At 38.2% G+C, this 26222-nt stretch overlaps 1 protein-coding gene across 1 annotated transcript in view; it reads left to right on the top strand.

Annotated features, from left to right (window-relative positions):
- The window catches only part of nek6 (NIMA-related kinase 6), a 38325-nt gene that overhangs the window by 3031 nt on the left and 9072 nt on the right, over positions 1-26222 (top strand). Inside the window, exons 2-8 of the mRNA XM_084745854.1 lie at positions 17442-17542; positions 17752-17892; positions 19506-19568; positions 19831-19941; positions 20945-21053; positions 22114-22221; positions 22974-23068. Of these exons, the coding sequence (XP_084601980.1) occupies positions 17465-17542; positions 17752-17892; positions 19506-19568; positions 19831-19941; positions 20945-21053; positions 22114-22221; positions 22974-23068 (705 nt within the window). The 5' untranslated portion in view covers positions 17442-17464. The remainder of the gene's footprint in view (positions 1-17441; positions 17543-17751; positions 17893-19505; positions 19569-19830; positions 19942-20944; positions 21054-22113; positions 22222-22973; positions 23069-26222) is intronic.

The raw sequence follows: 26222 nt of genomic DNA, 5'->3' as shown, positions 1-26222 counted from the left end.
AGCATCTTTCATTTTCTGGAAACGATATACACCGCTGTAGCTTCAGGTGTAATGTGGTAATATACAATGAAAAACAATATCTTAAGACCAAGTCTAGCAAATGCTGAGTTATTGCGTTAATGTTGCACACACACAGACACACCTCCAGTGAGGACAACAGCATGTTAACATGACACATGGGGTGTGAAAGCAGAACCTGGTGTGTGTCAACGTCTGCGGTGTGGTTTGTGGGTAGGTGACATTACGTGCTGTAGTAGCAGCAGAAGTGAACCCTGGCTGTGGGGTGGGGGGCCGGGTGTTGGGGTGGGCGGTGTTGGACGGGTGGTTGCTGCTGGTTATGAGGATGCCTGGGCACCCAAGGTCAAATAACTGGCTAAAATTAGTCACGTGTCAGCTGTGACAGGCAGCCAGTGTCCTGTGTGACTGGGAGGGCTGGTTAGTGTCCACCGAGCAGGAAGCCATGTCTTCACACGTCCTCACTGAATGTCTCTGAATGCTGCTGTAGTGTTATTCTCTGCCCGTCTGAGGTTTGGAAGAAGCTTGAAAGAGCTGAGTGCAGTCCTATTTGGCAGTGTGGTTCTGAACATTAAATGTTGGATGGAGGTTTTAACCCACAGTTTATTACTCTGACACAAATGTGTCAAGTCATTGTTACAAATGTCAGCCGTGCTTGCTGGTGGGAGTGGCTCTGGCTTATATTGGGCTGCTTAGTAGTTGCGACAGAGGAGCAACGATGCAGTGCATTTCTACTTAAGACATATGTAGAAATTGTTGTTTTTTTGGCGTTATGTCCCATAATATTAATTCTTTCCACTGATTTAGCCCATAGCCATATCCTGCTTAGTAGGGAACAGTTGATCTTGTGTAGTAATGATGCATGTTTTTACAGGATTACAAAGAAGAATGTGTGTCAGACTGATAAAATATGATGTGACTACCATGGACAATGTTATCAGCTGATTTTAAATGGTCATAATGCTTATATCAGCTGATACAAAAATATGCAGTACAGATCAAAGATATGTTTGAAGTATACACTTAAAGTTTATTTTACACTGTAAAATGTCCCACTATAAAAAATCCTGGAACAAAAACAAATTTAAGGGATTCTTATCCAAAAAATGTTCTTTCATATTCATTAAACCTTGAATACTAAATGAATGCAAGATGTAGAACTATAAATAAACCATTTATTTTGCAAAAAAATAAAAAATAAAATAATATATATATATGTATATATATATATATATATATATATATATATATATATATATATATATATATATATATATATATATATATATATATGTATATATATATATATGTATATATATATATATATATTTATATATATATATCTGAAACAATTTATTGCTTCTTGCAGAGCATTTTATATTGTTTAAAACATGACTGGAGGCAGACTTTACAGAGTACTGGGTAAATGATGTGTGCCGATTGTGTCTGTAGATAAAATTGAATCAGATGGTGGAACTAAAGGTTTAAGTGTGAAAAAATGTGGCGCTACTATAAAGCACCTGCTTTTAGAATGGGGTCTGGTTCAACAGCACCAAAATAGCAAAATAAAGTGTCTTAATGATATAAAGAAGTGACAGATGTCACAGAAATACATCTCCTGAAGCTTCAATACGGTAGGTGTATGTCAGGTTTGTCCACTTTGATGGAGGCACACTTAAAGGACCCCTATTTCTTTTATTTTTTCTATGTAACAACACTGATTGTTGATCAGCAAAGACATAGCATAATTGCTCACTTGACTGGTCAGAGGATTTGGCTCCTAATAGCAAAATAAATTATAGGGTTTTCTTATTTTATGAATTTAATCTGGCAACGACCTTGAAATTTGCACTGCCTGTCAAACCAGAGTGCTTGTTTTCACCTAACAAGGGGTGGAGCCATGATGTAGGAGCAGAGTACTTGAATGGGTTACTTTCATCCATGCTGCAGGAGGTCTAGAATATGAGGCACAAGCACAAGTGGTGATGACAAAAGTGCACAGAAAATTGTCTGCATTGTTTAGATTATTATTATTATTATTATTATTATTATTATTATTATTATTATTATTGTTATAATTGACCCTTGTGGACAAATAAGTAGTGTTTCCACCACCTTGTGTAGTAAAGCTCTTCATCTGGTGTGAGCATTTTTTGTTGGAAGAGAGTGAAGGAACCTATGCCTCCTGCAAACAACTGTTTACAGGATGCATAACGATGAGGTGACATATCTGTTTGTGACTATGTGAGATAAATACCTATAATATGAAGATGGTGAAACAAAGTGAACTTTGTAGGGGGTGTGGTCTTGTGGCTGTGTACATAATAACACACCTCTGCTCAGTGTAGCGGTAGTAAAAGCTAGTCATCAGCGCTAACCAACCATGGACAGCTGCTCTCAGACTCTGCGTGTCTGCAGAGAAACACTGGAACCACAGAGATTCCTCTGGATGAACCAGTTAGCTTCTCAAAACACATGCCTACATATAAACTATAAAAGTGCACAAGCTTTTCAAATCACACAGACTCAACCAACCACCCCCACCCTCTGTGGTTCACTCTTTTATGACACAGGAGAAGTTTTCAAAATGTGTTGGGACAGTGGTTTCCTCTGACAAGAGGTTTCAGCAATGTCTGCCTATTTGGCATCTGACAATGTCCACAACAAAAAACATCACAATGTATGATTCCATCATTGTTATCCACCATATGCCTCTGAAGCTTGAAACAAAGTCGCCCAGCTAATTATACTAAAGAAGCTAAGCTAAGGAAATAATAGCACAGATATCAACAACATGATTGAAAGAAGCACAGTAACAGCAGCCCATGGAAAAGAAACACTGCTGATACCAATGTAACTGAGCACCTTAGGTTTGCCTGACTGGGAAGGTTTAATAAGAAAATAATAAACAGGATATGTAGACATAATGTTAGTGCAATGACTAGCAGCAACAGCTTATTTTTATATTCGCTTCCCCATGACAAAAACTTTGCCAACAAGTCCTGCCATACAGCAACTCTGAGAGGACACATTATTGCCTCAAATACAGAAGGCTTTTAAATCATGATTTTACAGGGCCAGTGGTCAATGACTGTCAGCCATCACTGATAAACTGTTGGATCATCCATCCAGGGCTCAATCCTGCCTCCAAGGTTAAAAAACCTGGAACAATGCCTACCAAACTGGCATGATAATGGTAGAGGTGATGGTACGTTACGATCGTAAAGGGCTTAGTCGTCGATGACTGTCAGCCACTGTGATGGATGATAGTGTCCATTGGCCCAGCAGAGATACTCCATGATTTCAGCCTGTGTCTGACCTCCGTTTAACCCGAACCATGATTTGAGAATTCACGATATGTTATTTTAGAGAAGATGATACATTGATATGTAAATTATGGCATGCCCTAAAAATATCCAGATCTTATTGATGAGTCATATCGGCCAGCCCTATCCTCTGTCTCAAATGCAAAAATGTCTCCCTCAGTCTCCTCTGGTCACAGGTCCAGGTGGTAGCTCTTGCTGTGGTGAAAATGTGGTAAAAATTGTAACAATAATAGACTTCTTATTGGAAAACTTAACTAAACAGGTATTTGAATTTCTAATCTAGCACATTATATTACTCAGTACACTAAAAAAGTAATCTTAGTGTTCATTATGCCCAATCAATATTTAATTTGTTTTATCAGGTAATTGGTGGTAAAGCAAAAACATTAACAGTATTTTTTATTTTTTTCAACCAAATGATTAGTGGTCAAAGGAAAAATATAAAGCTTTATATCTCTGTTTACATCACATTTCAATCATTTAATTAACAGCATTATTTACTGATGTATTCAGTTATGCCCTGGAATTTGTGCTAGATTTCAGATACTCTGGCGTAGGTGCAGCCAAGAATGATTACTTTGTTGATTTGGAGTTAAATTCACTGCCGACAATTTGTGCCCATAACAAGGCCTGTTTGGATACAAGTCTTCTTCTTCTTCTTCTTCTTCTTCTTCTTATTATTATTATTATTATTATTATTATTATTATTATTATTATTATTATTATTATTTATTTTTAAAGTTTTTAAGTAAATTATTTTCTGTCAGAGTATCAATAGCCCTGATTGTTTCCTGTGCAGTGGGGAGTATAATGAAGTATTTATTCCAAAATGAATGAAAGAATAAATAAAATAAAACCCTGACAGGATGACTAATGGTCATAAATTACACTATCCATGGTGTAAAGAGCCTGTGAGGCTGCTGAAAGATAAAACTGATCCGAAAGCATCTAAAAGGAAGTTGAAAGCCTATGACTAACAGAAGAGATATTTTGGTGCAGAGGACGTGTTTGACTGTGCTGTACTTGAAGAGGAGGAAAATGCTGGTTGCTTAAATAGCTTAGTGATTTATGTGCAAAAAATATTTTTAATGTTCAGTGTTTAAACATTGTGTTAACTTCGATCTGGCGTACAATAGTTGGTAGTTTAGGTTACTAAATAATACAGTGAACAGACTTTTGGAAGATGGAAAAGGAACTTTGCTGTAAAAATAAAGACCAGAAGGAATAATCTTAAGGGATTTGGGGAATCCAGGATGCTTTAATTAACAGTTAAAGGGGAACTACAATTTTACGCATCAAAGTATGTGCCGTGTGAGTCAGTGTCAGTTGTGGCTGAGCTGAACAAAAAGAAAAGTTTTAAAATGAAACAACTGAGACTGTGGAGGTACAAAGAAGTCAGACTTATGCAGCCCACCTCTCTTTAAGGCTACATTAGCTGCTGCTTGCATAATCCAACTGAATCTCTTACCGAGTTGCAGGTGTCATGTTCTGGCAATCTGTTTTGGAAATTTATCATAAAGGCATAGGTTAGGCCTGGTAATAAAATGTCATCAATAGAAATAAGAAAGCAGGTTGATAAAATTTTGAATAGTTTCCTCAAAAACAATCCACCACGAAAGCATAAAACTAAGAGGCCCTAGCTCACATAAAGACCATCATATCCCCTGATACTGGAGTGTGCTACAAGTGACACATGTACAGCCAATCATTTAAGAGAGAGACCCCACATGTGCTTCCTCCCTGGTTCGTAAACAGCCTATCATATTCCTAGGTGCTGTGAGTGACGCACAAACTGCTAATCATTACCAGTTGTGTTGTTCAGTTGCCCCATTGTCACCTAAGATACAGCGTGGAGTGACATGTGATACAATGGCATGCAAACATGCATGAGTGCCGATAAACCAATTTTTAGGATTTTTCAAAAGTTGGACAACTATTTGTGAGTGATGGGCTCGGACATTTTCGAGGGAGCTCAGAGAAGAACTGCTCCTCCTTTGCGTTGCAAGGAGCCAGTAAGGTATAGGAGCTGGAGAGCGTTATTTGAGAGGGGGATGTCATGTTTGGCCTGCTGCCACCACGACCCAACTGTGCGTATGCATGAACGGACCATCAGTGTGTGCAAACCAAACCTTTTTTATCACCTGAGCTGCTGTGTTGTTAGTCAAGACCTACATGATCAATAATTATCAATATCTACAGTATTAAACTTTACTATCTTGATAGAATTTTCAGCCATGTCGTCCAGGCCTAGTTTTACATGGAAGGATGCAACAGAAACTTAACAAATTTGGACACGACAACTATGACTATGGTGACTGTGTCTGACTTCTTGTAGCCAAAAGTGTTAACACATCGGAGAAAGTTCTAGAAAGATGGTAGAAGACAAAGACCAGATTCTAGAGTTTTGACAGGATCATGGGACTTCTAAACTCTTCCTTAGTTGTTTGGCCAGTGAGTCCTGGCAGATAAGGAGCTGACATTATGAGATGACCCGAAGAAATGTGAATGATAGGATAACCAAGAATGACCATCAGACGTGGCTGTGTGATGTGACCAAAATCTTGTCTCCTGGCAGGAGCCACAGAGGCATGAGTTGTTAACCATCCAGCCAAATTTAAATGATTAAAAATTGTATATAAAATAAGATCTCAAAATCTTGAAAAAAGTGAGCTGTTCTCTGCTCTAAAACTCTGGGGGGGTGACCTCTCCGTTGTGTTAGTGTCAAACACTACTACGACCTGAAAACAACCTGAAACATGGACGCTCCATCTAGCAGCTTTACTGGACATGGCCAGACATGTTTCAACAGAGCCAGAGGAAGGTGACAGGATGGTATTTTTTATTCTTCTGTGTCGGGTTGTTGGAACTGAAGTGAGCTGAAGTGAACTGCTGGGCTGATTTTGACTGAGAGAGTCACTGAAGGTATGTTTGTAATCGATCATTAGGGAGGGTGAGGGGAGGGGGAGGTGGTGTTGTTCGTGTGTTGGTTCATGGGGCTTATATGCGGCATGTCACTGAGCCATGTTTCAAGTCCACCCAAAAAATCCTGAACACAGAAATTGTGAACATCAGTTTAACTCCACAATTCAGTACTACAAAGTAGAAGAAGAAGAAAGAAGAAGAAAACAATTTTGAGCTGATTAATCTTTTTTTTACTTTTACACAGGCTTTAATTCATTCATGACATCATACATAGTAATACAAATAATACAAAGTACAACAGGATGACCGTGCATTGTTGCTAAGGTGTAGAAATTGCATGTCAAATGCTGGTTTTGTGTTTTAAGCTTCTATGGGTCTCATTTGCTTAATTTTCACAGCGGTGGTGGTGGAAGTGGAAGTGGTGGAAACACAAATATGTAATTCTCCAAAGGGACTTTTTGTTCGTAGTTTAGTTCCTGAGTTTAGTTCCTCTGGTTTCATAGTTCCTTAAATGTTTCAGCCAAAAAGGGGTTAACCTCTCATTGGGTCATTTAATGTGGGGACACTGTGATGTTCTGGTGTTTCAGTCTCCTTTTGCACTTCTTTTTATTCATTCATCACATCTAACCAAAAAATTAAAGTCACTCCACAGTACATACATAGGACAACACATGACTCTGGGTTGTTGTTTCCTAATGTGTGAAAATTTCATCTCAAAAGATGCCAACATCATCATCAAGTCCACCTCCAGTCATGTTTTAGTCAATATAAAATGCTCTGCAAAAAGTAATAAATTGTGGATGAAATTTTTTTGTTGCAAAATAAGTACAAATACCATGTTAAAATGGCTTATATATAGCTCTGCACCTTGCTGTCATTTAGTATTCAAGGTATCATGAATATGCAAATAGTCCCCACCCTCTCCACATACACCACACTGTACTGACCATCCTATCCAGTGATACCACTTCTTGCTTCAAGAGGTGATGGTCTGATCCCCTTGTAGTTTCAGGTGGGAGATGTATGCAAGCAGCTTTCTTAAGCTTTCTGAGGTTTTATAGTCTTGAAATAAGTTATAAATAAAGAAAAAGAAGAACTGAAATATTCTTATCCCTCATGTCTCTAATAAACAGTTCACCGCTTGAACTTAAGTTTCTTTCTTTGTCCGAACTAGGACAAGCTTAATTACCTTGTTAACTCCTCATAAAACACATATTGGTTTATCTTTCCACCATTCAGGCCCAGCACTACTATGGTGCAAAAGCATGTGCACCACCCCTACTAATTTCAGATGCAACCACAGTGATTTTGTTCTGGAACTGGTCTTGTCACTGTTCAACAATCATCAACTCTGCTTTAAATCCTTAATCCACCAAGTTAGATGTGAAAATATTCTGGCTCGCCACCACCTCTCTGATGTCCGACCTTCTGACCTTACTCTTGCCCTTGTCCACCAAATTAGCTCTGGTTCTTGAGCCTTTTCTGTTTGAGATTCTTGTAACCTTTGTGTTATCAAGTGTTGTAGCATTTCAAAGGTGTCATCAACAGAGGACTTCACACAATGCTTTGGTTCCCAAGAAAAACTGAATGTTTTGGTGTCAGTAGAGTTGTTTTTGGTGGAAATGCTCAGAACAGTTCAAAATTAGGTGCTAGAACTTTAGGGCTGGGTATCATTTAAAAAATGATGCCAGTACCAGTACCAGTATCCTTAAAATGATAGTGATACCAGTGGAGTACTTCATCTGATACCTTTTTTCAAAGATTATTCTTTATGAAAAATGGAGTGATTGGCTGCGAGCAAAACCATGTAAAGTATTTTTTTTCTAGATCTGAGTACCAAAATGATTGAATGCAGGTATCATGTGACTGGAGAAGTTTTGATACTACATGGCACTGGGTTATTTCAATCAATACCTGATATTCAGTCCTGTTGAACCAGAATAGGACAGGTGCCATGTTGGTCAAGAAGGCCAGTGAGAAGCTGCTGAGCCTGATTCCACTGCTTATGGTATAAACCGAAAAACCCAGTGCTCTGAACTTCCAGTCTAGCCAAACTCCAGTCAGTTAAGGGCCACTAGCTAGACAGGTAAATGTGTAGCTAGTGGCCCTAGTGGTAACTAAATGGCAGCTTGTAGCTGCAGTCAAAGATAGTTACAGCAAAGGGTATAGTGAGCAGCAGTTAGTGGTTATTGTGGTGATACGCTGCCCCATATTTGTTTGAGTTGTATTCGACAGGTGGTCACATCACTCCTTTAGTCCATCATCAATCTAATTGGCCTCATTCAGTTGCAGTGGAAACCACAAATGGAAATGTGTAAAGAGACGTCTTATTCCCAGTGTAGGTCCTCTGGGTCAAAAGGCTATCAGTCTTTTATTAGTTTTAAATCAAACAAAATCTGAATGTAAAGTAACTGGAGGAAGATTTTGCTCTGGTTTGTCTGTTGGTTGGAATAGATCGTGACAGGAAGAGTCCTGACAGAGTAGAGCTGAGAACAGTTTATTTTTCAAGCAAATAGAGAATTCTCAAAGCAGGAAGCTGAAGTAGAACACCCACCCTGTTTTGTCTGGTGGGTGGATGTGGCTAATGCAGTGTGTAATAATAGATTACCTTAGTTACATAACCCCAAAATGTAAATTATGCTTGTTTTAGGTGGTTTTCAGTCCAGTTGATTTATTTCACAGTTGGACTTACAGATTGTGTAAAGCAACAATAAATGTGTGTTCTGAGTTTGTCACACCAGAGAAACATGTCTTATTAACCACTCAGCCAAATTTGAATGATTAGAAAATCACCAAGTAGACAAAATTAGGCCTCAAAATGCTGAAAAAATTAGCAATTTTGTCTGCTCTGAAATTCTGAGGGTGTGTCTGCTCTGCTGTCTCAGTGTCAAACACCACTACAATGAGATGGAGATTGACCTGAAACATGGACGTATTGTCAAACAGCTTTATTTAACATGAGCCACCAGAGCCGGAGGACAGTGACAGGATGGTATTTGTTTTTCTTCTGTGTCGGGTTGTTGGAACTGAAGTGAGCTGAAGTGAACTGCTGGGCTGATTTGGAGAGTCACCGAAGGTGCATTTGTAACTGACCATTAAGGAGGGTGAGGGGAGGGGGAGGTGGTGTTGTTTGTGGGGCCTATACAATGTTGGGGGATCATAGCTCCAGCGTACCACTGAACTATATTTCAGGTCCGCCCAAAAAACCCTGAACACAAAAATCATGAACATCATTCTAACTCCACAATTCAGTACTACATAGTTCTTATTCTTGTCACAGTGTTTTCAGCAAATATGTTTTAACATGTAGAAAGTGTTAAGAAGAAAAACTCCCTTTTTCCTTTACACAGACCTTCATGTTTCTTTTCATTGTGCTGCCTGGCAGTCCTGTCTGTGATCCATGTGTTGTTCCGTGTAATCAGACCCCGCAGAAACACCTGGGAACTCTTTGCATTGCCCAATCGTCTTCCAGCTTAAACTTCCTTTGACTCACTGGAATGTTGTTTGTGGGTGTTATCTGCAGTGGACTAATGTCCATCGCAGGGGGCTGAAGTCTATCCCAGCATGTTTTGTGCAAGAGGCACGTTACACCCTGCACAGTTTTCACACATACTTCACAGTAACACCTATTGGCCACCAAGACAAAATGAGAAAATGAGACATTTTTTTTTATGTCCGAACCTTGTAATGTGAAGAATCTCCCTCCCACTAATGCTTTGGAAATTTCTGTAGAATTCTTAAGAGGCTCAGAGCTGTTTTCACAGAGGAAGAGGAAACAGCTGTGTGTGTTCAAATTGACATAGTGTCTCAAATTAGGGCACAGGGTCAACACGAATGAAAAGTTAGAGGCAGCAAATCTGGAGAGCACCTCTAAGGTTTTGGCTTCAGTCTCTATTTGTTCTTGGAATCATTATGAATTTGGAAATAGAGATGCTGTCAGATATACAATCACATACAGAACCATTAAAGTCTGCATGTTAGAACATAGCTACTGAAAATGTGAAAAGACTGAGAACTATGTAGTACTGAACTATGGATTTAGATGTGCCAGAGCCATGGTCCCCCAACACTCAGTTACAAACGTACCTTCAGCGACTCTCTCAGTCCAAATCAGTCCAGCAGTTCACCTCACTTCAGTTCGAACAACCGGACACAGAACAAAAAAACACATACCATCCTGTCACCGTCCTCTGGCTCTGGTGGCTCAAACATGTCTGTCCAATAAGATGCTGCTACATGGAGCGTCCATGTCTCAGGTTGTTTTCAGGTCAAAGTGGTGTTTGACACTGAGACAGCGGAGTGAACACACCCCCAACGTTTCAGAGCAGAGAAAACTGATAATTTTTTAATTATAATTGTCACAATGTGTCAAAAGTTAAGAAACACGAGGAAGGATTAGTAAAACACATACACCATGACAGTTATTATGAAACCTAATTTTACATACTTACACAATCTTTAATAATAAGCTCAAATTTTGCTGCAATGCAAAAACACTGTCATTCAGCAAGGTGCTGCATTGACCAGTCACATACATGCAGGTGCACATTCCTGGTAGAATACTTCGTAAATAGAGCTGTATTTCCAGTGTTAATATTGCAATAGTTGTGATGAAAGATCAAATAGTTGCTGCCATAATAACCAGACTGATCAACAGCTGTCGAATTCTGTCTTTCTGTCTTAAACCATTGTGCTGTAGTGTTTTGGTGTGTGGCATTCATGTGTTACTCAGACTGGACTTCCTGGATCTTATTTCATGTCTCATCAACGATGAGTGATAAGCCTCAGGACTCCATGATAATATGCTATCTGAAGGCACCGCATGTAACAGATGAGCCCTGTGAGGGGTGATAGTGACAGTAAGGCTCCTTAGAATGAAAACCCAAATCTCAGTTTCAATTTCATTGTCAAGTTTTTGAATGTGAGACTTGAAAATGGCAGAGTCATGCATTGCTGCAAATTTCCAAGAAAAACACAGCACCACACACCAAAGAAACACATCCATCTTCTCATTTAACCTGTTAAACTGGAACATAGTGTGGTTTTAATTGTCACAAGTCTAGTTTGGATTCTTGGAAGATGTTTTGTCATAGCCTGTGGCGGTACCTGCCAAACAATGCTTGGGCATACTTGCCAAACTTGAGACCTCAAAAATGGGGAGGATTTCAAAACCAAAGCAGAAACGAGTTTCATAAACTTTGTTTCCTGCATATGTTTGTTAAAATGTTTCTTGTTTCTTTAAATTTCTCTGTAAGAGATTCTTCTTTCCAGTTCATCTGAAATTACAGTGGCAGAAACAGGGTGTGATGATGAAAAGGTAAAAAAAAAGTTGTTAACATTATTCAGAAATCCAGAGAAATTCCAGTGAATTCTGACCAGGGGAGGAAATGGAGTTGGTGAAGAAAAATGTGTCTCCTGGCAAAACAAAGAGGGCTGGCAAGTATGTCCCAGGATAATATTAAGGCACAATATACCAAGGTTCTTATGAAATATAAGCTGGTAGACCCTTCATGCTAGAGTTGAAACAGACAGATCTGCACACCAAGAAGCTCCTGTAAAATGGATTTATTATGCTAGACATGTTTTGCGCACAGAGCTTCTCAGACTAGCATTTTATTTTAAGCATAGCATTTTATTTTAAGCATCACATTTTGAGCAAAACATTAAACACTGCCTATTAGGCCCATAGATAGATATATCCAGGCTACAAAGAATATGTATGGAAATTCATAAAATACATAATATGTACCACCTGAAATAGCTGTCAGATAAATTATAATTCTCAAGTGCTTAATTACCATTTAATTATTTCAGGGATCAAATTATCAATGAAGAGACAAATGACATGTGAACATCACATTCAAAGTACAAATCAGTGGTGTTACTGTTAAAAGGTCTACTATGACGCTGCTCATTAAGACTTTTATGGTCCAGAGTACCCAGAGTTCATGATTTATGTCTCCTTCTCTGTGTGGATGTTTTATCACTTCTTCCTTCATATCTGAGGGTGGAAGTATTGTTGGCCGTAGAGAAGTGTGCAGCCACAGGGCTGGATGTTACAGTGTTGCTGATGGGACTGTGGGGATCAGCGATACAAATTTTGAAGGATCTGGTGCTAATCCACGTGGACATTTGAGCATGTATACGGTATTAGCAGTGAAGCACGAAATAACTTCTTCAGTGTTGTATGGGGGTGGTTGAATGAGTCAGTGTAATGTGCGAGACGGCATTGTTGGCAATGATCACAGGGATCATTTCCAGTGGGAGCAGAGCTGAGGAAATGTGTTGGTCCTTCCCCCTCATCCCACATGTACACACCCATTGTCAAGAATCACTATAAATCATGTCCTGGGAAAAACTGAAAAATTATTAATATCAACTTTCTAATTACTTTTTTGGTGAAAATATATTCTTTAAGGATTTATACATGAAATCTTATGTAATTTATGAATACAGCCTTGTCCCAGACAAGAATTCACAACTTTAAACAATTTAAAAATGTGTTAAAGTCCTTTAAAATCTAAAACTAACAATATCTACTGATAACAGAGGTGTAAAAAATCATCTTTGTCATAAAATGATTTTTTTTTTTTTTTTTTTTTTTTATGAAAATGTTGGCCCTTTAAATTTGTGTCCCAGATTTCCATCAACTCAGATTTTTACAAACATTTAATCAGGCATAAAAATGGTTAACTATACCCTACGGACCCCTGTCTTACTTCCAGGCAGGAATCCTGCTCAAGAACTGGTAAACTTTCTACTTTTAGACAAAATTATTAAATAATATTTCTATCAGATGTGTCTCAACCATAACATGTCAACTCTGTAGTCCTTCTGAATCAAAGATAAATAAGAATTATGGCTTAAAAGTGTGTATTTGGATTAACATTAAGAGAACTCTGAGACACTTTAAAAAATAAAAACTGACTTTTTGTCAAGTCAGTAAGAGGTCAGCTCTGTCGGACAGATTTGACAGTTCATTAAAAATATTACTTAACTACATTTAATTAATAACAGTTGAGTAAAAATCAAAACCCCCTCATAATACGATTTGTCCCAATTCTGAAGAATGAGTAGACTAGAAAAAAATAAAATAAAAAATATATATGTTAATATATATACTCAGAAAGTATGTGCAGTATGTGCAATGTCACTGTAAAATCATGTAGTTTATTTATTGTGGAGAATGGGTTGATGCATAGACATACATGTATAAAAATATAATATATAGCTATATTATAAACATTTTTCATGAATGAAGCCATCCTCCCACCCCTGCATGCACACGTAGACCCTGTTTCTTTAGGATTCTTCATGTTGATCTTTCTCTGCTGTTGCTCAAACAGAGAGACTCATTCTTCAATATACAGTTAAGTTGACAGAGTGCTTGAAACACAGCGCTGCTCTAAAATATATTCAGCAATTTTCTGGCTGAAACACTGTAAGAAGCAGGCATGCCCTGACTGAGAGCGGGGAGGCTCGTGGACCGCTGAATCACTGGATTACAAAAAATTCATAAATCTTTTGGGGAGTTATTTTCTCAGCAGGAGTCCTCCACCCAGCTTTTGTATTTCAGAGTGTTTTAGTGGGAAACCGTACAACTGTAGGCCCGTGAGGCCAGGCAGCGTACTGTGGACCTGCTGTACAGTCAGGCAGCTCTGTGTCGAGAGATTTCCTACCACTGAACGCCAACAACAGCACAGTCCTCATTACTACAATTAAGAGCGGCCTGACAGTGTGTCTGCAGCACAGATCTGTCCCGTGCTGTAACCTAAGTCATGGCATGAGGCCCACTTGGCATTACTAACATTTTAATGGTTAGTAGGTTAAGGTGAGCACAAGATACCACACGTACACTCAGCTAAATACTTAAAGCTGACTCATCAGAGGGGGGTAATGTTTTAGCATAGGGAACAAGTTTTAACATGAGCCAGCTCAGACATTTTAGCAGCTATTTGCGGTCATCAATACTCAGTTCTTGGCGATGGTAACTCCAGGGAAAAAGTGGTGTGCTGGAGAGAGGAGGCACAAGATCACGCTCAGATGACTCAGCTAGTCACAAGAAAAGCCAAGAGGACGCAGCGATGTGGCTACTCACCAGTTCCCACTGTGACTTACTTTCAGTGATCCGCTTGTTTAGCAATGCCTTTATTATTTCCAGTTTAAACTAGAGCAGAGTCTCTATCATCATGAGTCATCACCACAGGCACCCAGCAAGCTGCAACTCCACGCTCAGAAAAGAAAGTTTACTTCTCATGTGTGTCTCTCAGTTACTTGGTTAGTTCTATTGATCGATTGTTAATCAACAATTTAATTAAACGCCAGCTATTTTGCTAATCAGTTAATCGTTTTGAGTTATCTTTTTATAAAAAAAAAGGTCAAAATTCTCTGATTTCAGCTTCTTAAATGTGAATATTTCCTGATTTCTTTACATTGCTCTGACAGTAAACTGAATATCTTTGAGTTGTGGACAAATCAAGACACTTGAGGACATCATCTTGGCTGGGAAACACTGACTGACACTTTCCTCCACTTTCTGACATTTTATAGACCAAACAACCAATCAATTAATCAAGAAAAAATAATAAACAGATTAATGAATAATGAAAAAAATCATTAGTTGCAGCCCTAGTTAGTTCACAGTATGTAGTATGTAGCTGTAACTGTGGTAGTTTAAAGGGGCAGTTCATTCCAAAATCAAAAATACATATTTTTCCCCTGGCCTAGAGCGCTCTGTTTCCATCTAGATAGTTTTAATGTGAGTTGCAGGTTTGGAGATATCAGCTGTAGAGATGTTGGCCTTATCTTGATTTATTCGATTCAATTTTGATACCACTGGAAAAAAAATCCTCAAAAGAGAATATATGACAAGTGACAAGAAGAAGACAGCACTGCGAATAAATGAGAAGAGGTTTGACTGTATCAACATTGATATATATCGATTCATCAATATTTTTGACCACACTGAAAGGCACTCGGCTTGTGGTGGCCAAAAAATTCATTTGAAAATTCAAAGCCAACGTCTCCAACTGGTGATTCAAGAGCAGAGTCATATTTTCGCTTTTGGGGTGAACTGTTCCTTTAAAGCTAAAGCTAAAGCTTGATCAGCACTGATTACAACTTTATAAGGCTGTGATCAGTGCTAGCTGTCATGTATTTGTATATTATATTATAAGTTTTCTGTTCACCAGAGGTGTGGACTCGAGTCACATGACATGGACTTGTCATAAATTTGATGTGTTGAATGTGAAGGTGCTCAGCAGAGTTTTGCGACAGTATTTCCTGAACACATTCCACACACACAGTATGAACGTGAGGCTGATAAGCAGGGGGCACAGAAATACAAGAAATGTCAGTATGGAAATGTCAAAGGTGTTTGCAGTCATTTAGAAACAGTGTCTCCATTACAAAGATTGTCCACCAGAGACTTCTGAGAAGTTTATTTTTACACTGTAAAATGTGCTGCTCACTACATATCATGATCAAAAAGTCTCTTCAATCTGAATGTGTATTGGAAGTTAGAAATTTTGCCTGAACAGCAACAAGAGTCCTTTTTAGTGTCGATGGGCAAATCATTCAGGTGGACAACCAGGACTCATAGAGACTCTGCCCACAGAGAGACTGTCAGTACATGATCTGTTCCCACTGCACAGTCTGTTCTGCACACGCATCAGCAAACCGCCATCACTATCTACGGCAACACCACTTGGACAAAACATGTAGTTTGCTGTTATTAGCCTTTTAGTCGCCTGCCCAATCTGTTCTGTGTGAGCAACAAGATATGATAACACCAGTGATTTTTTATTTTTTATCTTATTTTATTAACAACACAATAGTCTGTAATACAATACACTCCAATACAAATAAGAGTACATGGAGTATTGGAGAAGAAATAATATACTAAGAAAAAAAAAAAGAAACAAAATTGTACAATATAAAAAGATACAAAATGGAAAGAAAAAATATAAATAAATTGGTCCACAACTTTAAAAAGTGAATGGGCAATATTTTATTGTGCAATGTCCATGTATATGTTTCCAGATCCTTTAAAATATCTCAAAACAAAAAACCAAAGACAAATTATCTTAAATTAATAATTTAAGATAGATAAGATAAGATAAGATAATAATTCTCTGAAAATAATCATAACCTCATTAACTCATCCTTTCTTTCTTCTGTCTCTTTTATTATTATTATTATTATTATTATTTTATTTTTCATTTCGGGTGTAATGTTATAGGGACTGCAGCTAAACTAAAAAGAATAATTATGAACATGATTATGACCTGAGCCAAAGCAATATTAAAACTCTTTTGACTGATAATTGTAGCCCCCTGATCTAATCATTAGCAATAACTGGGGAAGTAGAATTTTATTGAAATGAAGGTCAGCATGATCGGCATTGGCAAACTCTGCAAATCACTCATTCAGCTTAGTTTCATTCCATTTTTTCCCCTGGTCATCGTGTCCCCCTGAAGTGTCAGTCTGAGAACCACTGCTGTAGACTGCTAGCCTTGTTTTGACACAAACTGCCTTCAAGAACTGCAGTAACTCCAATCCAAAAACTGACTCGACTCATCATTTATTTAAATGGCCATAATTAAGTTGTGGTGACTCTTACTATTTGCACAGTTCATGATTTGTACAAGACCTAAATCCTCTGATAGTCCCACACAGGATTTTGGTTTTCTCCCAAACTCAACACTTGTTATCTTTTCTGCTCTGACCTCTATCTGGATCCAGATCCATGTGAACAGTTGTGCAGCCTGGGAGGTTGTGTGTTCTCTCTCAGAGATGTGTGCTCATGATATCAGCTCACATGCTTGATGATGATCACAGTTCTGTCATCAAATAACACAAGGATTTAGCTCACTGTGACAGTGAGAAGAACTTCAACACTAACCAGTGTCTGTGATCTCATTACTGAATCGTATTATTGCAAATGTCAGCATATGCATATTCCTTTATGCTGTCACCGAACACACACGCATAGTTTCCATACTCAGAGTCATCATGAAAGTTTAAGAACCATGAAAGCAAAGGACACTGATGATACGTTCACTCAGATAGAGAACAAACAAGCTGTCACTGGTGTTTTTCTGCTGTATCTCAGACAGTTTAAGAAATACAGTTTGAATTCATTAGACTAAGTTTAAACATTTCTCTTCTTTATTACAGTTGTAGGTGGGTGTGATGCCACCATGGAGGCACAGAACAACAACCAGCCCACTTTAGACAACCACAACAATCTCTACAAGATAGCTAGTCAGGAGGATCAGGTAGGACACCTAACTGTCTTATTACATGCATTCAAATCACTTATAACAGACAAAACATATGTATGTATCATCATTTCTAATTTCCATACACAAGTTAACTTCTTCATGTCCTCTAAACTCTAACAATTCAATGTTATGTCCAAAACATGCTTTATAATGTACTAAAATGCAATAATACCTGATTAAACCTTTTTAATTTTCTTTTTCAGAGAAACGTGCCAGGCTGTAAGTTCTGCTGCACGATGGCAAACTTCCGCATTGAAAAGAAGATTGGTCGGGGCCAGTTCAGTGAGGTCTACAAAGCCACATACCTGCTGGAGGGACAGCTGGTTGCACTCAAGAAAGTCCAGGTACTGGAGTTTAAGAAATCTGATAACGTCCGCCAATCGGATAAATTACCCATTTTGGAGAACTGGGACAAATCATGTCCTATCAACAATGTATGAAATGTATGAAATTTATGAAATGTTTTGGTTTGCTTTCATTTTTTTAAACTTTAAAAATGTGTTAAAGCCTTCAAAATCTAAAACTAACAATACCTACTGATAACATAAATATCAAATTGTGTGCTATTATAATCATCTTTATTTCAAAATCAATTTTTTAATGAAAATGTGCATTTAAAGTTGTGTCCCAGATTTCTGTCAACTCAAAAAATAAAAAGGGTGTCTCAACCAAAACATGTCAACTCTGTAGTCCTTCTAAATCAAAGATAAATAAGAATTATGGTATAAAATGTGTATTTTGATTAACCTTAAGAGAACTTTAAAAAAATAAAATGACTGTTATAAGGTTTAATAACCAAGAGTTTTATATTTTAAAATATATTTTCCAGCATAATTGAAGAGTAAAAATCAAACCCCTGCAAAATACAGTTTTGTCTCAATTCTGAAGAATACTTTCTTTGACATAAAGACAAAACATTTTACAGTTTAAAATCTGCTCTCATTTGTTCTCTGGTGGGCAACTAAAGGGTTTTTTAGACCAAACAGATCTGGGGAACTCCCAGGAACTGCAAAACTCCCCCGAGAACTGCAGACTTTCAAAGGCTTTTTTTTTCTGTTTTTGTTTGCACGCTTAATAGGAATGCTAAATATTATACCTTTAATTTAAAGGACAGCTGAAGATATGACAGAAAAGGGGGAGAGAGTGGGGGAATGACATGCAGCAAACTTCAACAGGCGAGCGTCAAACTGGCCGCTGCAGAGGACTCACAGCCTCAGTAACACTCTACCAACTGAGCTACCAGGCCACCACAGTGTCACTTCTGTGGAACAACCTCAACTAAAGCCTGGATGTCAGGCTTCCGTTACGAGATGTTATTTACATGGCTACACTGACATCTGGACCAATCACCGTACACTTATGTCACTCAAGTTTCCTGAAGTAGAAGCTAAAAAAAGTCCTTTGAAACTGTGTTCTAAGAACTCCAACTGTTCCCAGTCCCGCCTTATGTCACTGTTTCGAAATGACACATCTTTGTCATTTCTCTCATTACTCAAGTCACATTTCTTGTGACTTATGAGTTGACATACTGAATATATAGATACTGATGTATCTATGATGAGAAAGTGTTGGTGTCGGTCCTGCTGATTCACTGGTTGGGACCTAGTTTAGGGAGGGTTATAACGTTTTTTGAATCAAATGATCATTTCAGTTGAATTTCTCCAAATCATAACAGATTTATCTCAGGGCACTTCTCAAATACAGCAAGTCTGGACTGTAGTATTTATAAAGATTGTTCCCACCAAGAGCAAGCAGTGAGGTGACTGTGGTGAGGAAAAACTTTTTTTAAACAGGGAGAAACCTCCTGCAGATCCAGGCTCATTATTAATGGTGGGGGTCATCCACCGGAACCAGACAGAGAGATAGTGGGAGGGGAGGGGAGAACAAGAGAACATGCAGTAGCACAATGCAGCTTTCACTAACTTTAAATTCATAATGTCTGTTTTTGTCCCTGCAGATCTTTGAGATGATGGATGCCAAGGCTCGTCAGGACTGCGTCAAAGAGATCGATCTACTGAAGGTAAAACTGATCAGCCACAGCTGATGTTTGTCCATGGTCAGTTGGTCCATGAGAAAAAGAAATTAATGACAGGTTTTTGCACTGTTTAAGAGAAGATTTAATCACTTGACACTTTGAAACCAAATCCATGGCTGCAGATGACTTGATGATATCATGTGTTTCCTCACTTCTTGCTTGTTGGAGTTCTTGTATTCTGCATTAAAATGAACAAATGAAAAAAGTGTTTAAACAACCATTTTTTCTCCCGCTTTGTCCACTGCAGCAGCTGAATCACCCCAATGTGATCAAATACCTCGACTCCTTTATTGAAGACAATGAGCTCAACATTGTTCTGGAGCTGGCAGACGCTGGAGATCTGTCCCAGATGATAAAGGTCAGCAAGTTCTCTGAGACTCTCACATTCACCTCACATGAAATGCAAAGTACAGAGATACTTCATGCAGAAAACTCAACAGATGTTACCTCCAGAAATAGAAATAGGTGTTAGATAAGTTGACTACAGGTGTGTAAACATCAGGGTTGAATTCTATAAAATGACTTCCCAGCATTACCCAGGAATTCTGTACTCTCCTTTACACTTTAGTTCAGTGTTTCCCAAACTTTTAATCCTGGGGACCCACTTTCAAAGAATGACAAACCATCACAACTCAATAATTAATGCATTAATGAATGTTCCTCACCATTTTACTTCCATTTCTGCATCGCCATATTTTATCTTGACTAGAGCTGCTACATTTAATCAATTATTAAATTAAACACCACCTATTTTCATAATCAATTAATCATTTTGAGTAATTTTTAAAGAATAAAAAGGCAAAATTCTCTGATTTTTGCTTCTTAAATGTGAATATTTTCAGCTTTCTTTATTGCTCCCTGACAGTAAACCGACTTTGAGAAACACTGATCAATATGTTCCACCATTTTTCACCAACAACTGGTCGATCATTTGTGACTATAATGGACAGATTATTTTAATTATTTGCAGCCCTAATCTTAATGCATGTTATTGCGAACATATATACATATTAAATGCTATATAAATGAGAAATAAATGAATTTAGTCTGAGTTAACAGGACATATTATTGGTTTTATTTTGCTCTCATCAGGAAAAAACAACTGACTACTGAATTGTAAGAATATAATTAAGATACTACTAAATTTCTTCTATAGTCTTTTTATTAATTTTGCGAGCCAAATAAAATTTCCTGTGATTCACCTGTGGGTCCCGACCCAGTGTTTGAAAATGACTGCTTGTGGCTAACTGATCCTGCTACTGTGAGATAAGAGCAAGCCTTAGTCTCCAAAGTTGAATTTCACATAAATATACTGCATGTGACACCTCATAGTTAGGCAGTGTAACTTTCTCTCTGTTCAGTACTTCAAGAAGAAGAGGCGACTCATTCCAGAGAGGACTATATGGAAATATTTTGTGCAGCTGTGCAGCGCTCTGGAACACATGCACTCACGCAGAGTAATGCACCGAGGTAAAGAGCACCTCCTCTCCATCCTCACGTACACTGTGCACACTTAATCACATCTGTCATCCATCCATCCTTCTGCTCGACCCTCATCTGCTGTGCCTTCATACTTTTATTTCCTTTCTCAGCCTTGTTGCTAGTTTTCTTGTTATTCTACAGCAGAGGTGAGAAGTACAAATACTTTGTTACTGTACTTGAGTAGATTTTTCAGATATGCGTACTCCCTTTGAATATTTATTTTTCCTGACAACAGCTGAAAAAACTTTCTACTCCTTACAGTTCCATGCATTTGAGGGGAATTATTGATTATTTTTATTTTGCATCATTGTGCGCTGCCTTCCAACATCAAGACTGATTTCAACCAAAATGAATGAAACAATAACACATAGAAAAGATGATTTCTTGATGTATCCTTCAGTGTGTATCACATACAACAGATGAAACAAGAGGAAAACAACGTAACAAGACAAAAAAGATGTAAAAACATTAATAAATGACCTAAGAAGACAAAAGACATAAGAAGATAGATGCAATACTCTGGTGTACATATTGTTACCATGGCTTTCTTCACATTTCTCTACAGCCTACAATTTTCTAATACAGTCTGCCAAACATTTCAAGTTTACACATAAAAGTGATGAGTGAATTGGCTCTGAGTTTATCCAAATCTGCATGTATGTATAAATCATCCACTCGTCACCCACTCCAACGTATTATTTTCTCTGATGTAAAGAGCTGTGTCTCTATCCCTCCCTGTAGACTATGTTATCATGTTGAGCAGTGCAAGCTTTCCAGGTGATTTCTTCATTATGTGTTTGTTATTGATGTATGAGTGTGTAACAGTGTAGCTGAATGATTAGAGACGCTGCTTTCAGTCATTTTAAACGTTCCCACATGCACATTAATCTGACTGCAGCGAATATTTTTGATATGTATACTGTAAAACTAAAAACTGTTCAGAGGAAACAGAGTTGCGGTCCACGTATCACTAGTACAGAAGTATAATATGATTACAATGTGTGTGTGTGTGTGTGTGTGTGTGTGTGTGTGTGTGTGTGTGAGTCAGATATCAAGCCAGCCAACGTGTTCATAACAGCCACAGGGGAGGTAAAGCTGGGTGATCTGGGATTAGGCCGCTTCTTCAGCTCCAAAACCACAGCAGCACACTCTTTAGGTAAAGTACTTACACACATATTATATATGAATGTACTGCACATTTTTATCTTTTATATGAGCTCTTAACAGGAAAAATCAGCATTTTTCATGTGGATGTCCAGTCAGTGTTGATGGTAAACGGTGTCAGTTGGAGTAATACATTCCCCAGTGCTGCAATTTTGACTAAGAAAACTGAAATCTGTTGTTTTTTCTGCATCCAGTGATGTCACATTGATGTCACAGTGATGTTTTTGCTGTTAAGAAGGACCCGCAGGCTATTTCAGCTTGGATTTAATGTTGTCAACAAAGTAACAGCTAAAGGCTGGGGTGTTGATACACTGCAACATGGGAGTGAGTATCAGAAAAACACAAGTGTGTGCAGTGCATCCTGGTACATGTAGGCACTGCTGGCGTGGCTCGGTGAGCAGGAGAACTCAGCTTTCTCAGTCAAAATAGCAAAACTAAGGAATTCATTGCTTAATTTAACTACATTTAACATCAACAATGACTGGACGTCTACATGAAAAGTGTTAAATTTTCCCTTTAATATAAATCCTATTGTATATAAAATCAGATTCATTAAATGTCTGGTGTTCATTTAATGTGTTATGTTGTTTAAGCATCAATATGATCAAATATGGATCAGTTTATTCAGTGATAACTTATATGTACTTCTTTGTTACAATAAGACAGAACACTCATTATCAAGTGTATGTATTAGTTTTTGAACAAAAGTGTGATTTGATGTATTTGCTCCTCTGTCTGTCCCAGTGGGGACACCATACTACATGTCACCGGAGAGGATCCATGAGAACGGATACAATTTCAAGTCTGATATCTGGTCCCTGGGGTGTCTTCTGTATGAGGTGAGCTCACACACACTTTGACCTTTATTGACACTGAAGGATTCAGGTCAATAAGCAAAAAAGCCTCGTCAGTGGCCTCTGGAGGTTGTGAATTCCAGCCTGAACAAAACCAGACTGCTGATGAGTTCTGGATCTACTGTAACGGCAAGTCTAGACAGAAAGTGTTTTTCAGTCATCTGTCTGATTCTTGTCTGATGGCATAGATACAGTTCTAGTTTAATTAATCTTCACTGGCCACTTGATGGCTCGCTCTTTACCCACATGATGCATGTACATTTTTACATTACAGTCTAGAGAGAAAATCTTCTCGGCATCTCTTTACCAGCAACTAACTGATGGACAGACAGACTGATGGACAGAATGTCATCCCTAAAGCGTATGCCAGTCATTTATTATTGTACCTTCATAAAGTTGGGAGACTCAAAAGAGAAAAAGAAAGGTTGTGCTTGAATCAGCAGAGGTTGGCAGACATTTTCCCATAATGCAACTACAAGTATTCCTTGTCCTCAGTTTATAAGCTCAGTTTTCTGTAAGAGATCTTGGCTCTGTAAGCCTTCTCTATGTCGACCGCCATCTACTGTAGGTAATACACTGACTGTGGAGAAGTACCTCATACAAACACACTGCAAAAAAACTGAACTATCCCTTTATGATAGCCCACAGACAGATAGACAGATCAGTGCACATCTACCCATGATACCTTGCATCTCTATCCTCTCACAGTTCCCACAAAGAAAATAACAGAGGTGGATGTTTGATTTGTGTTATACACTCACACTGTCTTGTCCCTGTGGTCTTGTTTCTAGAAATGCAGAAGAGATCAAATGAAAAAAATGTTTAAAATTTTAACAGTGTATTTAAATAAGTTGATAAGAGTTAATCATTTGATTAACTCCTCTGATTTTAAGCTTTCAGAGAGTGCAGACATAACCTGAAACATACATAAGAGCAAGCAGATCTAAATGAAGGAAGAATATTTCAGGTCTGATAGTTACAGATATTCTGGAGACAGGCTTTAAAAAATCCAGCAGCCAAACTAGAGCTGCTGTGTGGTCTGGACAACACCATGTTAGGATGTTTTGGATGATTTGGATAAATAAAAAGCACAGGTATAATTTGTAATAGTAGCAGTTAATAGTGGCGTGAAATTTAATGATGATGGTTCCAAAATGTGTCAAAGGTTGATCAGGTGTTAATATGAGGTTTCAGCAGTCTGAGTCAGTAAAGTTTAGTATAAAAAAACATCTTTGCGTTACCATCTCTCCACTGGAGCTCAGCACAGGAGCACTGTCTGCACAAACACAGAGTGAAGTTTGTACTTAAGACTATAAGCCTCATTTTAACCTGAGATTAACTTTGGAATGTATCTGTACACAAAACGAGGGCTGCAGATTTTTTCTCCCATCAGGTACACTGGCAGAACATTGGAAGGGAGCAGTAGGGATTGATTACAGCATGCAAAAATTGACTATTACACAAAGACAGACCTGTACTTTTAACAGAAGCGTCATCATACATGTTATTTCTATGACAAGGAACATGTTTGCAGTGAAAAAGCTGAACTGACAGCTCTCTCTGTGGTGTTCCACAATACTAACATAAAAATATAACATGTAACCACAGAGCAGCTCCACTGGAGCAGCTGGGGGTTGACTGTCTATCTAGCAAGGAGAAATCTGTGATATATTTACTATAATAAATCATAAAATAACCATGTTTCATTAGAGATGAAGGAAACATGTTAAGTTGAAATACTTGCTTGACTTGCTGCAGTCACAGTCTCTCCCTTTGAAATTTACCTTCTGGACTGGACCGGAACAGTATTTTTGTCTGTTTCACATTAATTTAATTAGTTCAAATTAATGCAGAATTTTTGCCGAATGAATTAGTGTCTGTTTATGAGTCATAAGAAATCATTAATAATCTTGTAGAAGGCCTAGATGTTTTTAACTGTTAATATGAGTGAAATGTGGAGTTTAGCAGCAGTGAGACAGACAGACACTGAACTCCAGAGTGTGTTATTTCAGAGCAGTGGGATTTTTTTTCAGGATAACAGGCTGAACTTCACATTAACAGACAACTGACAGTTATAAACAGCTGATCAACTTACATTGGAGGACTCATCTTCACTTGTTATTGTCAGTCAATGAAGTTGCATCCTGCGTTTCTGCAGAGCTCCTGCAGCCTGCCTGTCTCTGATGTGTCTGAGGAGGAGGTGGCGGGGAGGAAGCAATTTGCTTCAACCATAGATCATATATTAAACAGGATTATAACCTATTTAATATACAGTTTGTGGACTGCTGTACTCATTTGTTGCATGCACCATGGATATACAGTATATCGCTCCTTTAACCTCATCAATGTAATTAATTTGAGTCTTTCAGACAGATTTTATGATTTTATTTGCTAAGTAATTGCAAAATTAATTCCTGTTCCCAGAAAGGCGTCAGACTCTGGCTGTTCTGCAGCTCGTATCCTTGTTTTTGTACTTATTAAACTAATAGAGACAGGAAATGGGGTTGGGGAGGGGGAAACATCCTCTGTGGCAGGAAGCAGGAGGCTTTAAATTTTATAGAAAACAAACCAAGTAACATTGTTAATGTTCACCTCAACACTGAAATGACATGTGACCAACAGGCCTTTTTCACAGCAGCCATAATTATTTTAAACAGTACGATAAACACAGGTGTTGACACACACACACACACACACACACACACAACATTCAGTGTAGCAGAGTTTTTCTAGTGAGCCAACATACACGCTAGTGCACTCAGACTCTGTTTCCCTGAACAGGATCACTGGCAACACCTGAGTTGATGCTACTGTTTCATGTTGAACTAGCTGCTGTGGAAAAGGTTGATGTTAGCGTGTCAGTGTCTGTGTTTGATTTACAGCAGGGCTGCCTTCAGCCCTGACAAAATGTAGCAAAATGTTGATTTAAGAGGAAACAGTGATGCGTTGAACACCCATTTGTGTGTGCAAGCACACTGTACTCCACAGGGTTTATATATACATCACTGCTGATTGGTTAACACCCCTGAAGCACCCACCAAACAAGAGAAAACATACCTCACATCCATGCTGATTTGAGAAAAAATGCCACTCAACCTGGAATCCACTGCAAATCACATACTGTTTTCAGATTGAACTG

Source organism: Lutjanus erythropterus, chromosome 20 (assembly GCF_056507025.1).
Source record: "Lutjanus erythropterus isolate fLutEry1 chromosome 20, fLutEry1.hap2, whole genome shotgun sequence".
NCBI classification, from domain to species: domain Eukaryota; kingdom Metazoa; phylum Chordata; class Actinopteri; order Lutjaniformes; family Lutjanidae; genus Lutjanus; species Lutjanus erythropterus.
Note: the sequence above shows the minus strand (reverse complement) of the source record. Positions and strands in the feature narration are given on the sequence as shown.